This window comes from Mixophyes fleayi, chromosome 7, assembly GCF_038048845.1.
Source record: "Mixophyes fleayi isolate aMixFle1 chromosome 7, aMixFle1.hap1, whole genome shotgun sequence".
Classification (NCBI taxonomy): Eukaryota; Metazoa; Chordata; class Amphibia; order Anura; family Limnodynastidae; genus Mixophyes; species Mixophyes fleayi.
The window spans coordinates 151331282-151353826 of record NC_134408.1 but is presented as its reverse complement, the minus strand read 5'-3'; the positions used below and the strand labels follow the sequence as shown (position 1 = coordinate 151353826).

At 41.7% G+C, this 22545-nt stretch overlaps 1 protein-coding gene across 7 annotated transcripts in view; it reads right to left on the bottom strand.

Moving 5' to 3' along the window:
* Nucleotides 1–22545, bottom strand: part of ADCY5 (adenylate cyclase 5) — a 334525-nt gene that overhangs the window by 174883 nt on the left and 137097 nt on the right. The window contains exons 1-2 of one of the 7 annotated variants that reach the window (XM_075181152.1): nucleotides 20648–20665; nucleotides 19833–19943 (exon numbers count right to left, since the gene is read on the bottom strand). The exons of 3 other annotated variants lie outside the window; for them this stretch is intronic. In XM_075181152.1, coding sequence (XP_075037253.1) covers nucleotides 19833–19943; nucleotides 20648–20650 — 114 coding nt within the window. In that variant the 5' untranslated portion in view covers nucleotides 20651–20665. Of the gene's footprint in view, nucleotides 1–18044; nucleotides 18295–19832; nucleotides 19965–20647; nucleotides 20666–22545 lie in introns of those variants that run through there. 3 more of the 7 variants (XM_075181151.1, XM_075181157.1, XM_075181156.1) reach the window with 3 other exon arrangements.

The following is a 22545-nucleotide window of genomic DNA, read 5'->3' as shown; positions in this document are numbered from 1 at the left end:
TCAGATCCCTCACCGCATCGTACTGCTCCCCCCTCCGGTCACCATCATAAAGGTGGTCACTCTGCGACAGTGACGGTAGGAGAGGGGTCTTCAGATCCCTCACCGCATCGTACTGCTCCCCCCTCCGGTCACCATCATAAAGGTGGTCACTCTGCGACAGTGATGGTAGGAGAGGGGTCTTCAAATCCCTCACCGCATCTTACTGCTCCCCCCTCCGGTCACTATCATAAAGGTGGTCACTCTGCGACAGTGACGGTAGGAGAGGGGTCTTCAGATCCCTCACTGCATCTTACTGCTCCCCCCTCCGGTCATCATCATAAAGGTGGTCACTCTGCGATAGTGATGGTAGGAGAGGGATCTTCATATCCCTCACCGCATCGTACTGCTCCCCCCTCCGGTCGCCATCATAAAGGTGGTCACTCTGCGACAGTGACCATAGGAGAGGGGTCTTCAGATCCCTCACCGCATCGTACTGCTCCCCCCTCCGGTCGCCATCATAAAGGTGGTCACTCTGCGATAGTGATGGTAGGAGAGGGATCTTCAGATCCCTCACCGCATCTTACTGCTCTCCCCTCCGGTCACCATCATAAAGGTGGTCACTCTGCGACAGTGACCATAGGATAGGGATCTTCAGATCCCTCACCGCATCGTACTGCTCCCCCCTCCGGTCACCATCATAAAGGTGGTCACTCTGCGATAGTGACGGTAGGAGAGGGGTCTTCAGATCCCTCACTGCATCGTACTGCTCCCCCCTCCGGTCACCATCATAAAGGTGGTCACTCTGCGATAGTGACGGTAGGAGAGGGGTCTTCAGATCCCTCACCGCATCTTACTGCTCTCCCCTCCGGTCACCATCATAAAGGTGGTCACTCTGCGACAGTGACCATAGGAGAGGGGTCTTCAGATCCCTCACCGCATCGTACTGCTCCCCCCTCCGGTCACCATCATAAAGGTGGTCACTCTGCGACAGTGACGGTAGGAGAGGGGTCTTCAGATCCCTCACCGCATCGTACTGCTCCCCCCTCCGGTCACCATCATAAAGGTGGTCACTCTGCGACAGTGATGGTAGGAGAGGGGTCTTCAAATCCCTCACCGCATCTTACTGCTCCCCCCTCCGGTCACTATCATAAAGGTGGTCACTCTGCGACAGTGACGGTAGGAGAGGGGTCTTCAGATCCCTCACTGCATCTTACTGCTCCCCCCTCCGGTCACTATCATAAAGGTGGTCACTCTGCGACAGTGACGGTAGGAGAGGGGTCTTCAGATCCCTCACCGCATCGTACTGCTCCCCCCTCCGGTCACCATCATAAAGGTGGTCACTCTGCGACAGTGACGGTAGGAGAGGGGTCTTCAGATCCCTCACCGCATCTTACTGCTCTCCCCTCCGGTCACCATCATAAAGGTGGTCACTCTGCGATAGTGACGGTAGGATAGGGATCTTCAGATCCCTCACCGCATCGTACTGCTCCCCCCTCCGGTCACCATCATAGAGGTGGTCACTCTGCGACAGTGACGGTAGGAGAGGGGTCTTTAGATCCCTCACTGCATCTTACTGCTCCCCCCTCCGGTCACTATCGTAAAGGTGGTCACTCTGCGACAGTGACCATAGGATAGGGATCTTCAGATCCCTCACCGCATCTTACTGCTCCCCCCTCCGGTCACTATCATAAAGGTGGTCACTCTGCGACAGTGACGGTAGGAGAGGGGTCTTCAGATCCCTCACCGCATCGTACTGCTCCCCCCTCCGGTCACTATCATAAAGGTGGTCACTCTGCGACAGTGACGGTAGGAGAGGGGTCTTCAGATCCCTCACCGCATCGTACTGCTCCCCCCTCCGGTCACCATCATAAAGGTGGTCACTCTGCGACAGTGACGGTAGGAGAGGGGTCTTCAGATCCCTCACCGCATCTTACTGCTCTCCCCTCCGGTCACCATCATAAAGGTGGTCACTCTGCGATAGTGACGGTAGGATAGGGATCTTCAGATCCCTCGCCGCATCGTACTGCTCCCCCCTCCGGTCACCATCATAGAGGTGGTCACTCTGCGACAGTGACGGTAGGAGAGGGGTCTTCAGATCCCTCACCGCATCGTACTGCTCCCCCCTCCGGTCACTATCATAAAGGTGGTCACTCTGCGACAGTGACGGTAGGAGAGGGGTCTTCAGATCCCTCACCGCATCGTACTGCTCTCCCCTCCGGTCACCATCATAAAGGTGGTCACTCTGCGATAGTGACGGTAGGAGAGGGGTCTTCAGATCCCTCACCGCATCGTACTGCTCTCCCCTCCGGTCACTATCATAAAGGTGGTCACTCTGCGACAGTGACGGTAGGAGAGGGGTCTTCAGATCCCTCACTGCATCGTACTGCTCCCCCCTCCGGTCACTATCATAAAGGTGGTCACTCTGCGACAGTGACCATAGGATAGGGGTCTTCAGATCCCTCACCGCATCTTACTGCTCCCCCCTCCGGTCACCATCATAAAGGTGGTCACTCTGCGACAGTGACCATAGGATAGGGGTCTTCAGATCCCTCACCGCATCTTACTGCTCCCCCCTCCGGTCACTATCATAAAGGTGGTCACTCTGCGATAGTGACGGTAGGAGAGGGATCTTCAGAGCCCTCACCGCATCGTACTGCTCTCCCCTCCGGTCACTATCATAAAGGTGGTCACTCTGCGACAGTGACCATAGGATAGGGGTCTTCAGATCCCTCACCGCATCTTACTGCTCCCCCCTCCGGTCACCATCATAAAGGTGGTCACTCTGCGACAGTGACGGTAGGAGAGGGGTCTTCAGATCCCTCACCGCATCGTACTGCTCTCCCCTCCGGTCACCATCATAAAGGTGGTCACTCTGCGATAGTGACGGTAGGAGAGGGGTCTTCAGATCCCTCACCGCATCGTACTGCTCTCCCCTCCGGTCACTATCATAAAGGTGGTCACTCTGCGATAGTGACGGTAGGAGAGGGGTCTTCAGATCCCTCACCGCATCGTACTGCTCTCCCCTCCGGTCACCATCATAAAGGTGGTCACTCTGCGACAGTGACGGTAGGAGAGGGGTCTTCAGATCCCTCACTGCATCGTACTGCTCCCCCCTCCGGTCACTATCATAAAGGTGGTCACTCTGCGACAGTGACCATAGGATAGGGGTCTTCAGATCCCTCACCGCATCTTACTGCTCCCCCCTCCGGTCACTATCATAAAGGTGGTCACTCTGCGACAGTGACGGTAGGATAGGGATCTTCGGATCCCTCACCGCATCGTACTGCTCCCCCCTCCGGTCACTATCATAAAGGTGGTCACTCTGCGATAGTGACGGTAGGATAGGGATCTTCAGATCTCTCACCGCATCGTACTGCTCCCCCCTCCGGTCACCATCATAAAGGTGGTCACTCTGCAACAGTGACGGTAGGATAGGGATCTTCAGATCCCTCACCGCATCGTACTGCTCCCCCCTCCGGTCACCATCATAAAGGTGGTCACTCTGCGACAGTGACGGTAGGAGAGGGGTCTTCAGATCCCTCACCGCATCTTACTGCTCCCCCCTCCGGTCACCATCATAAAGGTGGTCACTCTGCGATAGTGACGGTAGGAGAGGGGTCTTCAGATCCCTCACCGCATCTTACTGCTCCCCCCTCCGGTCACTATCATAAAGGTGGTCACTCTGCGACAGTGACCATAGGATAGGGATCTTCGGATCCCTCACTGCATCGTACTGCTCCCCCCTCCGGTCACTATCATAAAGGTGGTCACTCTGCGACAGTGACGGTAGGAGAGGGGTCTTTGCCGGAGCAGCAGTTTTTTGTGGCTGTTGTTCCTGTTGAAGTTTTTAAATAAATACACACAATCTATTTATCTGTGCGATAACAATTGAAAGGGATTGTGTTAAAAATGCCCTCTTTAATAAATATGCGCCTCATTTCTTTATGCAACTCTATCAGTCCTCCTCCTAACTCCTTTACACCGCTACTCCCCCACTCAGTACTACTCTATTTGTGTCCTCCATCCATTTAGGATGTAAGCTCTTAGGAGCCTCCTGTTTTCCTTCTACTATTGCATCACCCTCTGTACCTCTAGGCTGCTGTGTTCTTGAGCTCAGTCCTACTTCACGTTGGACATCCCCATCACTCTCCCTCACTGTCCCGTAAATAACTTCATCTGTGCTACCAAGTTATCTGTGTAATCTGTTATTTAGAGATGTCTGGTCTTTGTATACTCCTGTGAATTCCATGTTCGGCGCTGGGGACCGCTTGCGGACCCTTATAAATAAAAGATAATATTAACTGTAAATAAAACCCTATATATCATTAGGTAACACATAGATAGACCAATTCCAGCACATTATTCCCATATAAGGAGATGTCTCAGATGTAACAGTATCCTGCTCTGAAGGAATTCCGCACATTGTATCACTGTCTCCTTTACTATTAATATGATTTTTATTACATATATGCTTTTACTTATCGCTCACAGGGATCACTCAGGTTATTAATTGTTTTTTAAATCACTCAGTAAAGATTTATACAGCACAGTATTTATATATTTATAGTAATACAAACAAAGCAGAAATTAGCTTACACAGAGACATAAGAAATTGAAGGTTCTGCGCATATGATTATATATACTAGGATGTGCCCTTAAAGGGAGAGGGGGGAGGGAGCGCAATCGCTATAGAAAGCCCACCGATGCTTCATATAAAGCAGTTCAGGACACATTTTTAGCTTTTATGTTCTCTGTCCTGCTAATGCCAAAGTAATTTAAGCAATTAGCGTGGCTCCTACCATTTCAAAATGCAATATTTTGCACAAACAGAGATGCCACCGTTTACACTTTCTCCGCTTGTGTACACCTTTTAAAAATCTATGGGCCTGAGTCATTAAGGAGAGCAATCAATATCTGAAATAAACTGATCAGATATTGAGTAGGATCAGCGGTTGTTTTTGGCAACGATTAGTGATTATATCAGTCTAAAACTACCTAATCTGTCTCTGGAATCTCTTTAATAAAGCTGCTCTTATATCCTTTGTTTAAATCTTAATACTCCGTTATGCAACACAATACAAATATCCTGACAAATCCCATTATGGAAGCCCCAACTCCTACTAATAAATGCAATTACACAGAATATTCAATCATTTGGATGTTGGTCTGGAATCAGTTTGATTTAATTGGATTCAAGGAAAGACAAGAGAAATATTTTATATGTTTCTGCTAACACTAATCCTGTATGTGTCTCTTACACCGGATTGCAGCACGCAGACAAGCTGAGTATTCTTTTGTAATCACTATTTGTGGAGTTCCATCAGGGTCCGATAGGCCTATCTGTCAACAACTGCACACAATTCAGTGTCATTCATTAAAATCAGCTTTATTGTTGTCGTAAAATAATTCTCATTTGTACGTGTCATGCTTGTTACCTCTATCACCGTGTCTGATCACTGACAAATTACCCTATTTATTCATCCAATTCAAACAGCCTCTTCTGACTTAGTTAAAAATAACCATTTTTTGACACAATCATTTTCATTCTTTAACACAATGAATTTATTAAAAGTGTTCTGCCGGAACAGCAGTCACAGTAAACGGCTGTCCCGGTGAACACCTATCTCCTATCTTTCTATTGGTCACTATCGCAAAGTGGCTACTAGAGGGGAGAGCTGGTAAGATCCGGTGAGAGATCTGAAGATCCCTCTACCGCAATGTTCTGTCCATAGGCTTCAACGGCTAAGGCCATCATTGATGTTCGGAACTTGTTAAATCATGCTCTATAGCAGTCCCCACTGCTGGTGCGTTCGAAAACAGTGGGAAAGCAACAGATATCTCTGGATACTTAAACTTGCGGTGGCTGCTGCCATTTTTGGGGGGATTAGGAGCATGGTAAATAGTCCCCTTAATATTAACCAACACCTATGTTCAAGCAGAGGTTGTTCCGTAAATATATTATAATACAGCAGAATAAACTGGCCAAAGTAATGACGATCATTTATTCTCTGCATTTACTGCATAAATGCGTCAGAAAGAGGAGAATTAATATGCAACAAGTTGGTCATGAAATAAACTTTGAGTGTTGAAGCCAATAATTGCGGTTTGGATGGTTCCTGGATCGAGTTTGTGTGACAAGGTTGATGTATACCTCTATAGAATGGCCAATATCTGCCGACCTTACATCATCAGATTCTTTTATAATACTGCCAATAAAAATGAAAGCAACTGGATGTTAATCATTGCGTTTAGATTTACCACAACTGCCCGCCCTCTTTAATTTCATTCCCCTGGCATAACGTTTGCGGCTGGGTTCGCTCCCATGGGACTTTCACCCGGTATCTGCCGTTGGACAAGACAGAAAGAGGATTAAAGAGCTGGAACCAGAGTCCCTGAGAGATTCAAGCAGGAAGTATGTGAAGTATACGGTGAGATGGATACACTTTGGGTCCGCATGTGACTGAGTCTACGTTACACCAGGCAAATAGAGCGGGGGGAGCATATCTGACAAGGGGAGATCGGAAAGGACGTACATCCCATCGTTCTCAGCTTGGCACATATGGGGGTAGGGGGCAAGCACTACTCAGCGCAACGAGGAGGTGCATGAGCAGCGCAACACGCTGCAATGCTAATGAGTAGTACGCTCTGTCACTGCACCCCAACTCTTCTCCCGGCCACGCCCCTAACGGAAGGCGCCACAAGGCAGACGTTTAAAGGCAATATTGGGGATAGACCCTTCTATTTATTTACACAGATTTTTTTTGATATATATGCAGTAAAAGACAAAGTACTGTCGTATTCGGGCAGACAGGCAATTGCTGCTTCAGGGTTTGTACTTTGTAGTCGCTCCCGAGTGATTGTAATAGATAGTGCGGAGTCCTTCTCCTATACTGTACCCCTTTTGTGCAGTGAATGTTCATGGTGGTAAGATGTGTTATATAGAAAACATCTTCACTTGTGATAGGACACTCTATTGTTTGCACGTTTCCACATGTCTTTGTGAACCTTATGAGTAATTCCTTTACAGCAATCAACTTGCATTTTAGCTTTAGTGGACCTGAAATGTTTATTATCGCAAGTTTCCTGGTGTACGGGCTGTTTAAGAGACAAAGACGATGATGTCATAGATGTCACACCACAATGTACACAACTATGTGCGCTCACAGTGCATGAAACTCATCCTTATCCTGGTGGATAGAACAGATAACACTTACATAGGCAATGACATGTAGGATCCTAGGAGGAATTAGCAGAGAACAGGTGAGGACCCCCCCCAAATAAAATCAAGCTGTGTTCTACAAATTTGTATCATTGCTCGATTACCAGCAATATCCCTTTTCATCTCATTACTAGCAATTATTCACACCGCCATTGTAGCAAAAAATAACAAGACGTCATGCCACATTTAGGACGAAGGCTTCCTCCTGGGCATGCTTCCCTCCACACAATGGTGGTCGGCAGTGGGGCGGGTAATCCGGCTTTTTTAAGGTGGTTCTACTACTGATCCGTTCTCCACGCTCTGATGAACCTGTGCAGGCGCTGAGCCCTGAGAAACAACAAGCCTCAATCATCGCACACCAGGTGCTGCCAAGTGACAGGTAGGAACAAGTCTTGTTGTTGCAGAATGGGATTGATTCCCCGAACCTCCAATGCCATCCGTGCAGCTATAAACGACGCTCCAGGATTTGTAAGACTGGTTTAAACTTTGAAAAATATGCTAAATATATACGTTTATATTTTTTAATACAAGAATTATTTAAAACACAGACAAAATAAATTCTTATTTATCATCACGTGTTGAGCTGGCGTGCGGATTACTTGGTCAAGACAGAATCTACAGCCGCTTTGGTAAACTGCCCCATCTGTGTGGAGTTTGAGGGCCTGATTCATTAAGGAACACAAAACGAACATATTGTGCCTTTTTTTAAAAACGCACATAAATCGGGGCAACGCACGTCCGTAATCAGCAAGGAGCGGATGTGAAGCGCCTGGTGATTAATACAGGTCTCTGTGCACTCTGCTCTAACAGACAATACACTGCAGGATACGTCCAATACATATGTGGAATATAAAGTCCCAAAAGAACGAACAGAAAAAAAAAAGAAAATGGTTCGCTTAATGACCTGTTAATAATATAGAGCCTGATTCATTAAGGAAAGTTAAGCAAAAAAATGAGTAAGTTTTCTTACTCAAGTGTTCTGGACAAAACCTTGTTACAATGCAAGGGGTGCAAATTAGCTTATTAATTTGCACATAAGATATTTACTGTCTGTTTTTGCATGTAGCACACAAATACTTGATAGCTTATTTGTAGACTGAAATTTAAAGTTGATCTACAAAAAAACAGCCAATATTTTCCTTATGTGAAAAATAATAAACTAATATGCACCCCTTGCATTGTAACATGGTTTTTGTCCAGGAGAAAACTTAAGTAAAAAAAAAAAAAAAAGAGTACTTTCTTCAATGAATCAGGCCCATAGTCATTAATGAATAAACATGTTATTAAAAAAAAATGTCTACTGTACATAAAATGCATTTTTCCAGTTGCCCCTGACATGTTCTAGCTGCATACGCAGCCGTCATCCCTAGTGATGAAACAGGGCACCAAGTGGCAAATTATCTATTAAACTATTATAAATATGCAGAAGAAAACTAAACTCACGTAACTGCTTCTTAAGGAAAACAAAGGTTGTGTCCGCTGGCGTTATATGGAAGAGTGAGACTGGTGAAATAGATAGTTTGTGCATACGAGCATCTTCACACAATGCAGGAGAAAAGTGGATGCCCTTTTTTTTTTAGCAGGGAGAAAAAGTCTGTGCGCCCTCCCACAACGCAGGGCACGTGCCTGTAAATGCGCCTTCTTCTCCACCAATATCATGCCATTTTTGCACATGGGTGGAAATGTTGCAGCAATCATTCACCCATCCCACAACAAGGAACACCTCAATCTTCGCATCCGCAGATGCCACATTCTTCTGATAATCCAACTGCTTGCCCATAACAAAAGTTTACGCCAAAGTCTGAATTCCTGCACCTTATTGTCGGCAGGTATTCTGCGATGCGCCAGACTCTTTCCTTCGCTGCAGGTAATATATAAGAACAAGGCAAGAGATGACTCCTAACTATGTCACAATTAACATTTTACTTAGCAGCCACAAAGCAGGATTATCCGCTCATTGTTATCATAAGCACATCTTATTTTGTAACTGGTATTTGGGAGACGGTCCGTGTGAGGGATCGGTATTGTTTCTGTGGGAACATTTTTCAGGAACGAAATGTGTTAATCCCATGCAGATAACTTGTTCTCAGTTGCAGGGAGGCTGTTGGGATATTTTTCAAATCGACGTGATGCTGAGTGGTTTCTGCATGACCTCATTCTGTGAGTGCTGTACGGTTTCTGTGCTCTCATCCACACATATGACGACAAGTGACTCTGTCGCTCTCAGTTATACAGTTCAGGGCAAGTAAAAGTGAAAGAATTTTCTGTCATCTGTACACACTCCTCATACCACGAAGACGGCTCTGTGTCTGCTCTCTCATATTTTTCGTACACAAAAAGGACACAGAGATTTGGTTATATCCTGGAAAGACAACACACCGAACAATTCTGTCTCTTATATAATTCAGCCCCACACACGAATCACTTTCGGTATGAACAAGCTGCATGTTCCGGCCGCATATTAATAATGATACCATCGATGTTGATCAACATCTGACATCACAATAGTTTGTGGCAAAAATGTATGGATATTGGCATTGATAGTGCAACTTGTGGCCAGCATTAAATTTAGGAACAGTCCGTTCAGCATTCTACATACAGTATATTTAATAACCATTATAAGAAATGTCAAAGCTACAGCTTTTCTGGCTGAAAGTAGAGATGCCTGAAATCTTCCCTCTACTCCTATGTGTTTTCCTTGTACCTCAATAAAAATTCCAAATCCACTTGAGGACAAATCACAGCCAGATGGATTCAGCTTCCAGCCATTTAAAATATTATAATTATTTTTGCCATATACAGTATCTCCTAACATTTTCATAACCAAAATTGGAAAATAAGCCCCTCCTAAAATAACTGCGCCCAGATCCACCCAACCACACCCATAATCTCACAAGACCACACCCCCTTCTGAGTCCAATAATCTGGACAGTACAGAACGCCTAAGAGACCCACGCATTTCGGGGAGTTCTCCCAGAATCCCGGGAGAAGAGATCACCCTCCCAGATCCCGCCTCTCCTCTTGTAAAGAGGGTGGAGCCTTAATGCAATACACATCATCGCACCTCACCGCATGTGTCACAATTTGCATCACCATGGCTCTACCCCTGCTGTGCAATAACGCAATCACATCATTGCCATGGTGACATTAAAGGTGCCATTGTGCCCTCCCTAACTTTCCATTTGGATTTTTAGCATGAGATGAGAGTGTGCCAATAAGAAACCTCTAGGGGTAAATGCATAAAGCTGTGAGTTTCTGACGGGTTTGAAAAGTGAAGATGTTGCCGATAGCAACCAATCATATTCAAGCTGTCATTTATTTACTACATTCTACAAAATGACAGCTAGAATCTGATTGGTTGCTATAGGCAACATTTCCACTTTTCAAACCCGCCGGAAACCAGCAGCTTGATACATTTACCCCCTAGCTTCCTTTAGGGTGCCAAATACAATAAGCCAGTTAGAGGATCCTATCCTCATTAATTCTGTAACTCCATATGTACAAAGAGTATGGATTCTAGGTAAATAAAACAAATATTAGCAAAAATGCTCAATTCCAAAATATTGCACGTCATACAAATACCACAAGGCCTCAAACCCGCTGGCATTACAATACACAGGCCGTCTGCAGGCTCTTACTGTACAAGACGGATGTCAGTCTCCCCTTCCCTCCTACTGTATCTATCATTATACCTGTCTATAATATACCTAGTGTATCTATCATTATACCTGTCTATAATATATCTAGTGTATCTATCATTATACCTATCTATAATATGCCTAGTGTATCTATCATTATACCTATCTTTAATATGCCTAGTGTATCTATCATACCTGTCTATAATATACCTAGTGTATCTATCATTATACCTGTCTATAATATACCTAGTGTATCTATCATTATACCTGTCTATAATATACCTAGTGTATCTATCATTATACCTGTCTATAATATACCTAGTGTATCTATCTTTATACCTGTCGATAATATACCTAGTGTATCTATCATTATACCTGTCTATAATATACCTAGTGTATCTATCATTATACCTATCTATAATATGCCTAGTGTATCTATCATTATACCTGTGTATAATATACCTAGTGTATCTATCATTATACCTGTCTATAATATACCTAGTGTATCTATCATTATACCTGTCTATAATATACCTAGTGTATCTATCATTATACCTGTCTATAATATACCTAGTGTATCTATCATTATACCCATCTATAATATGCCTAGTGTATCTATCATTATACCTGTGTATAATATACCTAGTGTATCTATCATTATACCTGTCTATAATATACCTAGTGTATCTATCATTATACCTGTCTATAATATACCTAGTGTATCTATCATTATACCTGTCTATAATATACCTCGTGTATCTATCATTATACCTGTCTATAATATAACTCGTGTATCTATCATTATACCTGTCTATAATATACCTAGTGTATCTATCATTATACCTGTCTATAATATACCTAGTGTATCTATCATTATGCCTGTGTATAATATACCTAGTGTATCTATCATTATACCTGTCTATAATATACCTAGTGTATATATCAATATACCTGTCTATAATGTACCTAGTGTATCATAATACCTATCTATAATATACCTAGTGTATCTATCATTCTACCTGTGTATAATATACCTAGTGTATCTATCATTATACCTGTCTATAATATACCTAGTGTATCTATCATTATACCTGTGTATAATATACCTAGTGTATCTATCATTATACCTGTCTATAATATACCTCGTGTATCTATCATTATACCTGTCTATAATATGCCTAGTGTATCTATCATTATACCTGTCTATAATATACCTCGTGTATCTATCATTATGCCTGTGTATAATATACCTAGTGTATCTATCATTATACCTGTCTATAATATACCTAGTGTATATATCAATATACCTGTCTATAATGTACCTAGTGTATCTATCATTATACCTGTCTATAATATACCTAGTGTATATATCAATATACCTGTCTATAATATACCTAGTGTATCTATCATTATACCTATCTATAATATACCTAGTGTATCTATCATTATACCTGTGTATAATATACCTAGTGTATCTATCATTATACCTGTGTATAATATACCTAGTGTATCTATCATTATACCTGTGTATAATATACCTAGTGTATCTATCATTATACCTGTGTATAATATACCTAGTGTATCTATCATTATACCTGTGTATAATATACCTAGTGTATCTATCATTATGCCTGTGTATAATATACCTAGTGTATCTATCATTATACCTGTCTATAATATGCCAGGTATGTCTATAATTATACCTGTGTATAATATACCTAGTGTATCTATCATTATACCTGTCTATAATATACCTAGTGTATCTATCATTATACCTGTGTATAATATACCTAGTGTATCTATCATTATACCTGTGTATAATATACCTAGTGTATCTATCATTATACCTGTCTATAATATACCTAGTACATCTATCATTATACCTGTGTATAATATACCTAGTGTATCCATCATTATACCTATCTATAATATACCTAGTGTATCTATCATTATACCTGTCTATAATATACCTAGTGTATCCATCATTATACCTGTGTATAATATACCTAGTGTATCTATCATTATACCTGTGTATAATATACCTAGTGTATCTATCATTATACCTGTGTATAATATACCTAGTGTATCTATCATTATACCTGTCTATAATATACCTAGTGTATCTATCATTATACCTGTCTATAATATACCTAGTGTATCTATCATTATACCTGTCTATAATATACCTAGTACATCTATCATTATACCTATCTATAATATACCTAGTTTATCTATCATTATACCTGTCTATAATATACCTAGTGTATCTATCATTATACCTGTCTATAACATACCTAGTACATCTATCATTATACCTGTGTATAATATACTTAGTGTATCTATCATTATACCTATCTATAATATACCTAGTGTATCTATCATTATACCTGTCTATAATATACCTAGTGTATCTATCATTATACCTGTCTATAATATATCTAGTGTATCTATCATTATACCTGTGTATAATATACCTAGTGTATCTATCATTATACCTGTGTATAATATACCTAGTGTATCTATCATTATACCTGTCTATAATATACCTAGTGTATCTATCATTATACCTGTCTATAACATACCTTGTATATCTATTATTATACCTGTCTATAACATACCTAGTACATCTATTATTATACCTGTGTATAATATACTTAGTGTATCTATCATTATACCTGTGTATAATATACCTAGTGTATCTATCATTATACCTGTGTATAATATACCTAGTGTATCTATCATTATACCTGTGTATAATATACCTAGTGTATCTATCATTATACCTGTGTATAATATACCTAGTACATCTATCATTATACCTGTGTATAATATACTTAGTGTATCCATCATTATACCTGTCTATAATATACCTAGTATTTGATAATAATTAAGTATAGTCATAGTTAAATTCTATCAATTCTTTCTTTGAAATATCTCTAACATTAATACATCCACACACCGAGAAATATAAATTACAATTCACAACCATTCTCAAAACCGAAGGTTTATTAATCATTTCTTTATAAAATGGATTAAAAACAATGAAACAAAACAATACAAATATAGGTTTACTTTATCTTTGTTTTTCTGCAGAGAATAACTTGGTTTATTGCCTACTGACTTTCCATCTTGTTTCAGTCTATTACCAGCATTTAAATGTAACATTGTTACCGCTTCGCTCTGCTGTTTTGTTTCTCCCCTGGGGCCAGAAGCCGCGTGATTTGTCCAGGATGATTTAAAGCCGCAAAATAAAAAAAAGGAACATTTGGGAGCGAAAGTACTTCACTAAAGGTCTGTAAGTGAAACCTAAACTGTGTAATTTATTTAATTAGTATTTGAAATCTTTAGTACAGGAAAAGATTAACCACCGGCGGACATAAAGGGTAAGATGCCATTTTCTCGCCCGGTGCTTCGTAGAGCCCTCCGGCGCTGCAGCCTTCTGAACATCTGCCCTCGTAACGGCACCTCACAAAAATAAACATGACAAACTCTTCATCCCATTGCAGGGAAAACACGAGGATCTCGTGATCCCGCAGCCCTGTCACCTTTCTTCTGCAGCTCGGGGGTCACACCCCTCTTTGACAAGAAAAAAAATAAATCTCTGTTAAGCCGAAGGCACCACTTAAATCTCTTCAGTTTTTTGTGGTTTTTTTTTTCTGTTTTTTTTTTTTATATTTAAGCTTTTCCCTGGAATTCCAATGAAAAGCCTTTATTAAAATGCTAATTCGCAGGGATGGATACAAAGCCTTTGTCAACGCGATACCAAGAGTCTTTAAAGAGGAGATTTAAGTACCGGACTCTTGACCACAGTATCTGCCAAAGGTTTAGCGGATTCATACTTAATATCTCAGCTTGGTAATGTCCCTTAATCCTGGACAATTCAGATCCACCCGGCCGGTTTTTCAGGCTTGGCTGAGAATCGCACCGTCTCCGTTTTGATACGAGAAGAAATATTAGAAAATTAAAGAAGGGGAAAAAAAAAACAAGACAGATATTTAGCTTCTTCCGTAAAAGTGAGTGAGATAAACAGACCCTGAAAATTCATAAGGCACCCGGCCCTTGGAGAGATTGCCCTAACAAAGGATCTGTAATTGGCCCATGCAGCTGTCATCAAACTACTGATTCTTTATAAGGGGATTTGGGACAGAGAGCCTGGTCTCGCTCTGCGATCTTTGTAGTGTTTGTCAGTCCTGTATAGGGCCTGGAAAGCTGCGGGCATGTTGGTGAATAGGCAGCTGTCTATCACAGTTATTTTATCGCTGACCCTCTGTGTCCTGTACACATAGAACACACAGCGCTGTTTAGGATTTTAAACAAACTGATAATCATAACAGTAAAATAAAGGGTTTGGATGGGAGCAATAAAAATATCATAGGAGTATTTAATCAGGTCTACTCCAACATATTTATTAAATCATTAACCTACCCAAGAACCTTAAGGAAAGGATTCTCTGTTTTAAATGTTGGTTTTAATTTTCTATAAATGTTCAGGAAAACATCTGATAATTTGTTATTCCATGAATTATTTGTATTTATACCTAAATTATTAGGGGTCAAATCTGCCACATTGCTTACCCTGTCCAAGGTCAACTGATTCACCACCAGAACAACAAATGCAACAGCAATGGAAGAGCCACGGAATAACCAAATTGCACGGGCCGAGGGTGATATCGGTGCGCTCATCCTCTGTGCCACCTGTGGAACCTGTACTTTAGATACCAGGTGGGAGGAGTCCATGTTTCAAATGGTGCCCATGTAATTAACAAGTACTCCTAATCTTTTAAGTGGGGGTGGGGTATCTCTATCTTGCATTGTTCTGGGGAAGTGATGGGGGAAGCTAACAGTCCCCTAAGTAACAGGAAGGCTGTGGTTTTATGTAATGGGCCAGTGATGTTACTGCATGTCTGAACAGGCGAGAACTAACTGGTAAAGTGCTTGGTCATTGTGCAAAGCCTGCGGGCATGACATTGGCTTATTACAGGGTTCTTATTCCTATTGTTTTCATATTAGGAAATGTGGGATCCTTAATTCCCTAACTGGACAAATCTTCCCGTCCCAGGTTAGTACACAAACTTTATATTTCATTATATATATATATATATGTATGAGACCATGCAGCTAGATGTATTTCAGCCAAAAACCCAGACCATTTAAGATCAGATCCTCTAAACGTGACAGCTAGACTAACTGTACAATTAACGAGCAATTAAAGCCACTAATTACATCTAAGTAACTTGTTTATTTATCAAAAACCTAATGCAGGAGACATCATAGATATCTCCTGCTTTAGGCTACGTTTAGCATTAAACTGCAGTCCCCATAATTTGCAATGGGAAATTATGGGAGAAGGATCTTAGGATCACCCTTCATGCGCTCCCCTCCGTAAACTACTGCAAACTGTCTCTGGCATGCGTGACCTAAGGTCTCGAATATCGCGGATTTCAGTATCATCTCTATGCGGATGATACACAAATTTATCTATCCTCTCCTGATCTTTCGCCATCTGTGTTGTCTCACGTTACTGACTGTCTTTCTGCCATTTCATCTTGGATGTCTTCTCGCCAACTCAAACTCAATCTTTCAAAAACTGAATTAATAATATTCCCACCCAAGAACAGAAGCTTCCTGCCTGACATTTCTATTTCTGTCAATAACATGACCATAAATCCCACCCCGCAAGCTCGTTGCCTAGGTGTAATCCTTGATTCACAACTGTCGTTTATTCCCCACATCAACTCTATATCTAAATCATGTTACATACACCTAAAGAACATATCCAGAATACGCACATATCTGACACAAGACACCGCAAAAACATTAATTCATGCACTCATCATCTCCCGCATCGACTATTGCAATTCCCTCCTTACTGGTCTTCCCAAAGTCAGACTTGAACCCCTACAATCTATTTTGCACGCAGCGGCTAGACTGATTTTCCTTACAAACCGTTATTCCTCTGCTGAGCCACTCTGTCAGTCTCTACATTGGCTGCCTGTATTTCAACAAATCCAATATAAAATTCTTCTACTAACATACAAGGCCATCAACAAAATTGCACCGACATACATTTCCTCACTTGTCTCGAAATATATCCCTACTCGACACCTCCGTTCTGCACAAGATCTACGTCTCTCTTCCACTCTCATCACATCCTCCCATTCTCGGTTACAGGATTTTTTCCGGGCTGCACCTACTTTGTGGAATTCCCTCCCACACACAGTAAGACTTTCCTATAGTCTTCAACCTTAAAGCGTTCACTGAAAACCCACCTCTTCAGACAAGGTTATGATATTCCTCAGCCACCATCTTAATTTCCCTAGATTACCCTATTACCATCCTCTACACTGCTAATGCAAGACAACAACCTTCTGACCAACATTGCAACACACATAGCCCACTCAATACTTTTACCTTTGCAGTCTGGCTGGTCCATTGTGCAATATGATGTAGCACATGCCCTTGTGTTTCTAACTCCCTTTGTCCTATAGATTGTAAGCTTTCAAGCAGGGTTCTCTTACCTCTCTGTCTGTATGTATTACCCAGTATTGTCTTATTAATGTTTGTTCCCAATTGTAAAGCGCAACGGAATTTGCTGGCGCTTTATAAATAAATGTTGATGTTGATGATTAAAGACTCCGGGACAGATCCCAGAGTTATTGTAAACGTAAAGTCATCACCAGACAGCCTCTTATCGGATGCGAGGTCCCGGAATAATTATTTAATAAATGGTGGCGTTGCATCATCCCTTATCATTGCGATAAGGGATGATAATTAAGGGGAAAAATGTGGCCATTAATAAATAGGCCTCTAAATGCCACTAAAAAGTAAATGTAACATTTTGGGTGGAGATATCCTTTAAATCTACCACCTACAGAAATGATATTACTAACCTGCCCCTCCCCTCTACTTCCAGTTACTTTTCACATGTCTCCTCCATTCCTTTTACAGTTCCGGTCAAAACCAATGGGTGAGGGTGTGTGCAGGAGGGCCAATCAAAAGTAGCACTCAAACTATTGTAGCTTGTGATTGGTCCTCCTGCTCAAATATGGCTTATGCAGTGCAAAAAAGAGATTTAATTTTCCAGAGCAAGATTATTAAAATAAAATAGCACAGGGAGCGTATTTTTAGGGGTGTTCCATGCACAACCATTCTTACTCAACTAAAACTGCCAGAGATCAACTTATACTTTTAATGGGAACCATTTTTCACCTTCCAGTTGCTCTTCAGCTGAGAATTTGTAGAGCCATCTTTTGAAAGCAGAGAGCATGCTTTGATTTGGGCTGGGTCCGTCATCCAGGTGCAAAACTGTTTGGCAGTGGCAGTCAAGTACAATGAAAAACGTTCATTGATCTCTAAGGGAACACATTGTGTACATACCTAGGGGTTAACAAGAGCGGTTACATTAGCGTTGTGATATCATTTTGACGAGGTTCTTCCCTACATGTAGAAATCCCACTGAAATGAATAAGTCACTGAAATGGATGGGCCATTGACATGAATGGAGCTGCACAGCGCTACTTTACCTGGATCAATATTCACTTAATCTCTACTAATATGCAAAGAAAGCAGGGACTTCTCATCACTGCCAGCCAATCACATTGCAACCCTGTGGTGTTGGGAAGAGCCCCCAGCCTGCACTGACCAGTCTGGGTTGGTTTCCACTCTATGAGGAGACCACAAACTCACTGTCCTCTTGTCTAGCATTATGATCGTTTGAGGAATATGGGGGAGGCCACTCTGACCATTTTTATTCATTTTTAATAATACAGAACTTCTCCTATTCATTTTAATTACCCATTTATTTCAATGGAAAGGTATTGAAACCCCATTGAAAAAGCTCTGTACCGATTATGTGCTGGATGCATCTACAAACATGTGCAAACGCGTCCAACAAATGCATGGCTCTTCTATGTGTCTTCGTATGGGTCTTTTTATGCAAACACTAAGCAAGTGAAATGTCACCCCTCTGTTCCCTTACACAATGTAGCATAGACATCTGTATTAGGGTACAACAACAAAAACTAATTTAGGCAATGACAATGTAATCATTATTTGATCTATCAAAATGTTAGAAATCACTAATTAATTTTTTACAGCAAAAAAATATATAATTTTAAAATGAGCTTCCTAACTTGTCTGCCCCCAAATTCTGCTGCCTCATTATAGGCCCGTTACAGGGCACACGGCCAGCTGCAAATTGAGGGATAGCACCGGCGTGGTCATTGTACAGCATCGTTTTCTATGTGTCTTTAGTAAACTCTACTCCGCTGCTCATTAACCTTTCCTGTGGAATTCCTCTTTAAAATAACCTTTCGCCTCTTCCTGTGACAAAGACTCCAAGTCCCCATAGTCAGCTGTCGGAAATGGTCTCTTTCCTGAGTGTAATACAGAGATATTGTAATCCTGGCAGCACAGGACGTGGCAGCACTGATCAATGGTAAACGAATTGTAAAGTAATGTTCTTTCTTTGAAAGGCACATTTTATTTTTTTCAGGGAGTGTTGTAAGTTCAAATTTACACGTTGATTGTCTGGGAGGGCTACTGAGCTGTGCTTTATAGAGTCATCGACTACACTTCAACAGACCCTCAATCACCCAGGTTGTCATTAGTCAGACAGGTTATTTAAATATGATTATAAGGGTTTTTAAATCATTTTAAACTCCCTCTTACGCTGGTAATCTAAAAAATAATGTAAACGAATGGACCGGACGTTTTGCGTCTCCTGATGTTCACCAACGTTTGGTACACTGTTCTGCAGGGAGGTCTGAGAACATGCTTTGAAAGCCCCCTTAAATGTGAGGACAATGTACAAGATTTTGGCAACGCTTTTAATATTGTGTATAAAGGGCCTTCCATACAAGTGCACAGGTGAATATAGTATTGCATGATATTACATTTTTCTTTGTATTATCTTCTATATACAGGTTTTACGTACCTGCTCAGTAGGTGTCTACAGACAGAATGTATTTATCTATAGATTTATAATAGACCGCCTACCTGATTATTCTGTATCCTTCTGCTGGCTATATCATTCAATGAGCAAACTTGTAGCATTACCTTTAGAGGCAGCCCGTTTGGTGGTCGTGGTTCTCCCAGAGAACGTATCACCTGCATGGAGAATAGAGGTCACCTGCGGGTAAGTTTTGCTCAGAATTATGACATATCGTTCATGAATACGGTAATCAGAGCAGAAGGAAAGGGAGACTAGTTAGTCGATACAGATGTATATGTTCAAAAATATTGTGATTTTTACTGTATCACGGTTACAGATACTGGGCGTCAGTAATCACCACACAGGAATCCTGGAGAGATTAAACATGGTTACATACCGACACCTCCATTAATCACTACAAATCTGAGAAAGAGGCTGAAAATAGCTCAGGTTACACAACAATAAACATGTAGCACTGTTAGTCTGTTGTATTCCTCATTCTCCACTGATTGAGTATAACAACATTTGTACATTTTTTTGAAAATAGAAAACTGCATTGTGGCCAAATCCATTCCCTAAACAAACCAGGTGACCTATAGAAAGCAGATAAGGTCTAAGGGTTAATCTTACAGTTTCCATGGTTAAGCAGATTGTGTTTGCTTTATCTCCTAAATCGATTGTAAGCTCTTTGTGCCCATGTCCTAAAAGCAGACTGATCTCTGCCTCTCCTAAATTCCTTTACAGTATTTAGTGTTTTTACTATATCTCTGGCTGAACGTCTATTTCATTTCAGTGAAGACATAAAGAGAACGAGCAGAATGTACCTGAACATTTGAAAAACAATTAAACACAGTGCAGTAATAACTAATGCAGCACTCACCATATAGTATGAGAATATATTACTGCCGGTATCTCAGCAATCAACTTCTGCAATCTATCCAGTGGGGATAGAGAAGATATTTTATCGCTGCTTATCCTGAGACTCAACTGTAACACCGGCCTGGAGTGGCAATAGTTGAATTTCCTTAGTTATGTGCATGTTGATTTAAGGCTTCAGTTCCACTACTGGAAAAAAAATAGTTTAAAAATATATATTATTTATTTTTACAAAATTAAATAATTGTAAACAGGATTGCATCTAAAAAATACTTTATACTTAGAATAAAGCATTTTTTATGCTTTGGTCTGTAATCTCCATCCCGAGTCAATGGCATATCAGGTATGGCGCCAGTACAAGTATTATCATGATGCTTGCTAACTGAACACACTTGTATCCAGCTAGGTTCGGATACAAGTGAACCTTACTGCTTGTTCCTGGAAAAAACAATGTTATTGCAGGATGAAATAACAGGCACAGTGTTATTGGGCAGCACGGTGGATCAGTGGTTAGGCATACATGCCAACTTTCAAAACTCCACACCTGGGATATCCTGGGGGAGAAGTCATGTTACAGGGGGTAGGAGGGGGCATGGTAACATCGTCGTGTCACCATAGCCTCGCTTCCCAAAATAAAATGCCGAAATGCAAGGCATTGAATAGCGGGGACAGGGATTAATGACACAATTAAGGCCCCCTCCCCCCCGCCATTCAGTGCCATGAATTTCGGCGAATATGGGCTGAGGCTTGCCTACTCTTACAGGAGTCCGGGCGGACTCCCCGAAAGTCAAACTGATGTGAGTGACAAATATTCTCTGTACAGCGCTGTAGATTTGGTGGTGCTATATAAATAAATGATGATTATGAAATCTCCTGTTGTGGTCGAAGTGATAACTAACCCTATAGCTGGCAAAAACAGGGAGGGTCAAAGGATGTCTGGCAATCTCTATTCATCTTTTTCTTACTTGTTGGCAAAATATGACATTTTTATACTGCCCATTAATAAATATTAAAGGGGTTTTTCACTTTAAATATGACTTCCCAATACTAGTAGTATATGAAGATCCTAGCACTGTGATGACTGTTTATTGGAGAGGGCAATCAGGTGTTATTTACAACGAGAGACGCGCAGTGCTGAAGGTTGTCGGGAGAGGCCCTAAATGCTGGGACCCTGCTAAACACAGCAATAAGGGGGTATCCCAGGAGAGAGACCCCCATAAAGTCTAGAGAAAACTCGATTAAGACCCCATGGTGCCCTAGGTAAGATACTGGTATGGGCCCCCTCCCACCCCTCAGGTTGTAAAAAAAAACAACAAATATATAAAAATAAGGATGAGTAATCTGGGCCCCTCAGTGACCACCGGGCACTAGGCAGGAGCAGGGCAGAAAAGAGGAATTTCAGGCACGGTATAGCAACTTCTTAGGGCCCTTTCCATAGCTGGTGAAGTGGGCACACCAACTTGGTGGCTCCTCCCAGTGCCCCTGGATAATCCAGATAAGATTAAGAATAGTGATAATTGTATCCAATGTGCAGAACATGAGAAGTTGTACTGTGCAATGGGCAAATTTACAATATAGGGAGTTACAGGGACACATTGATAAAGCCTGGAAATTAGGGGGGGGGTGAGAGCTAGGGCTGGACACAAGATTACAGTAGCCGGAATGGGCTGAATAGTGATTAGTAAAGACTCCTGTGCCACCTACCTAGGTGAGCCTCTGAATGAGAAATTAGAATGAAGAGTGAATATGAAAGGAGCAAGAAGGCGGCACTGTGCCCACAACTCTGCTCATGGAAAATAATATAATATATAATAACTTTACATTGTTCGGGAAACAATCCGCTGTCACTGACTGGCTGAGGGCTTGCACTGCGCATGTGCAGCACTTTGTGGTCGCGTCCTG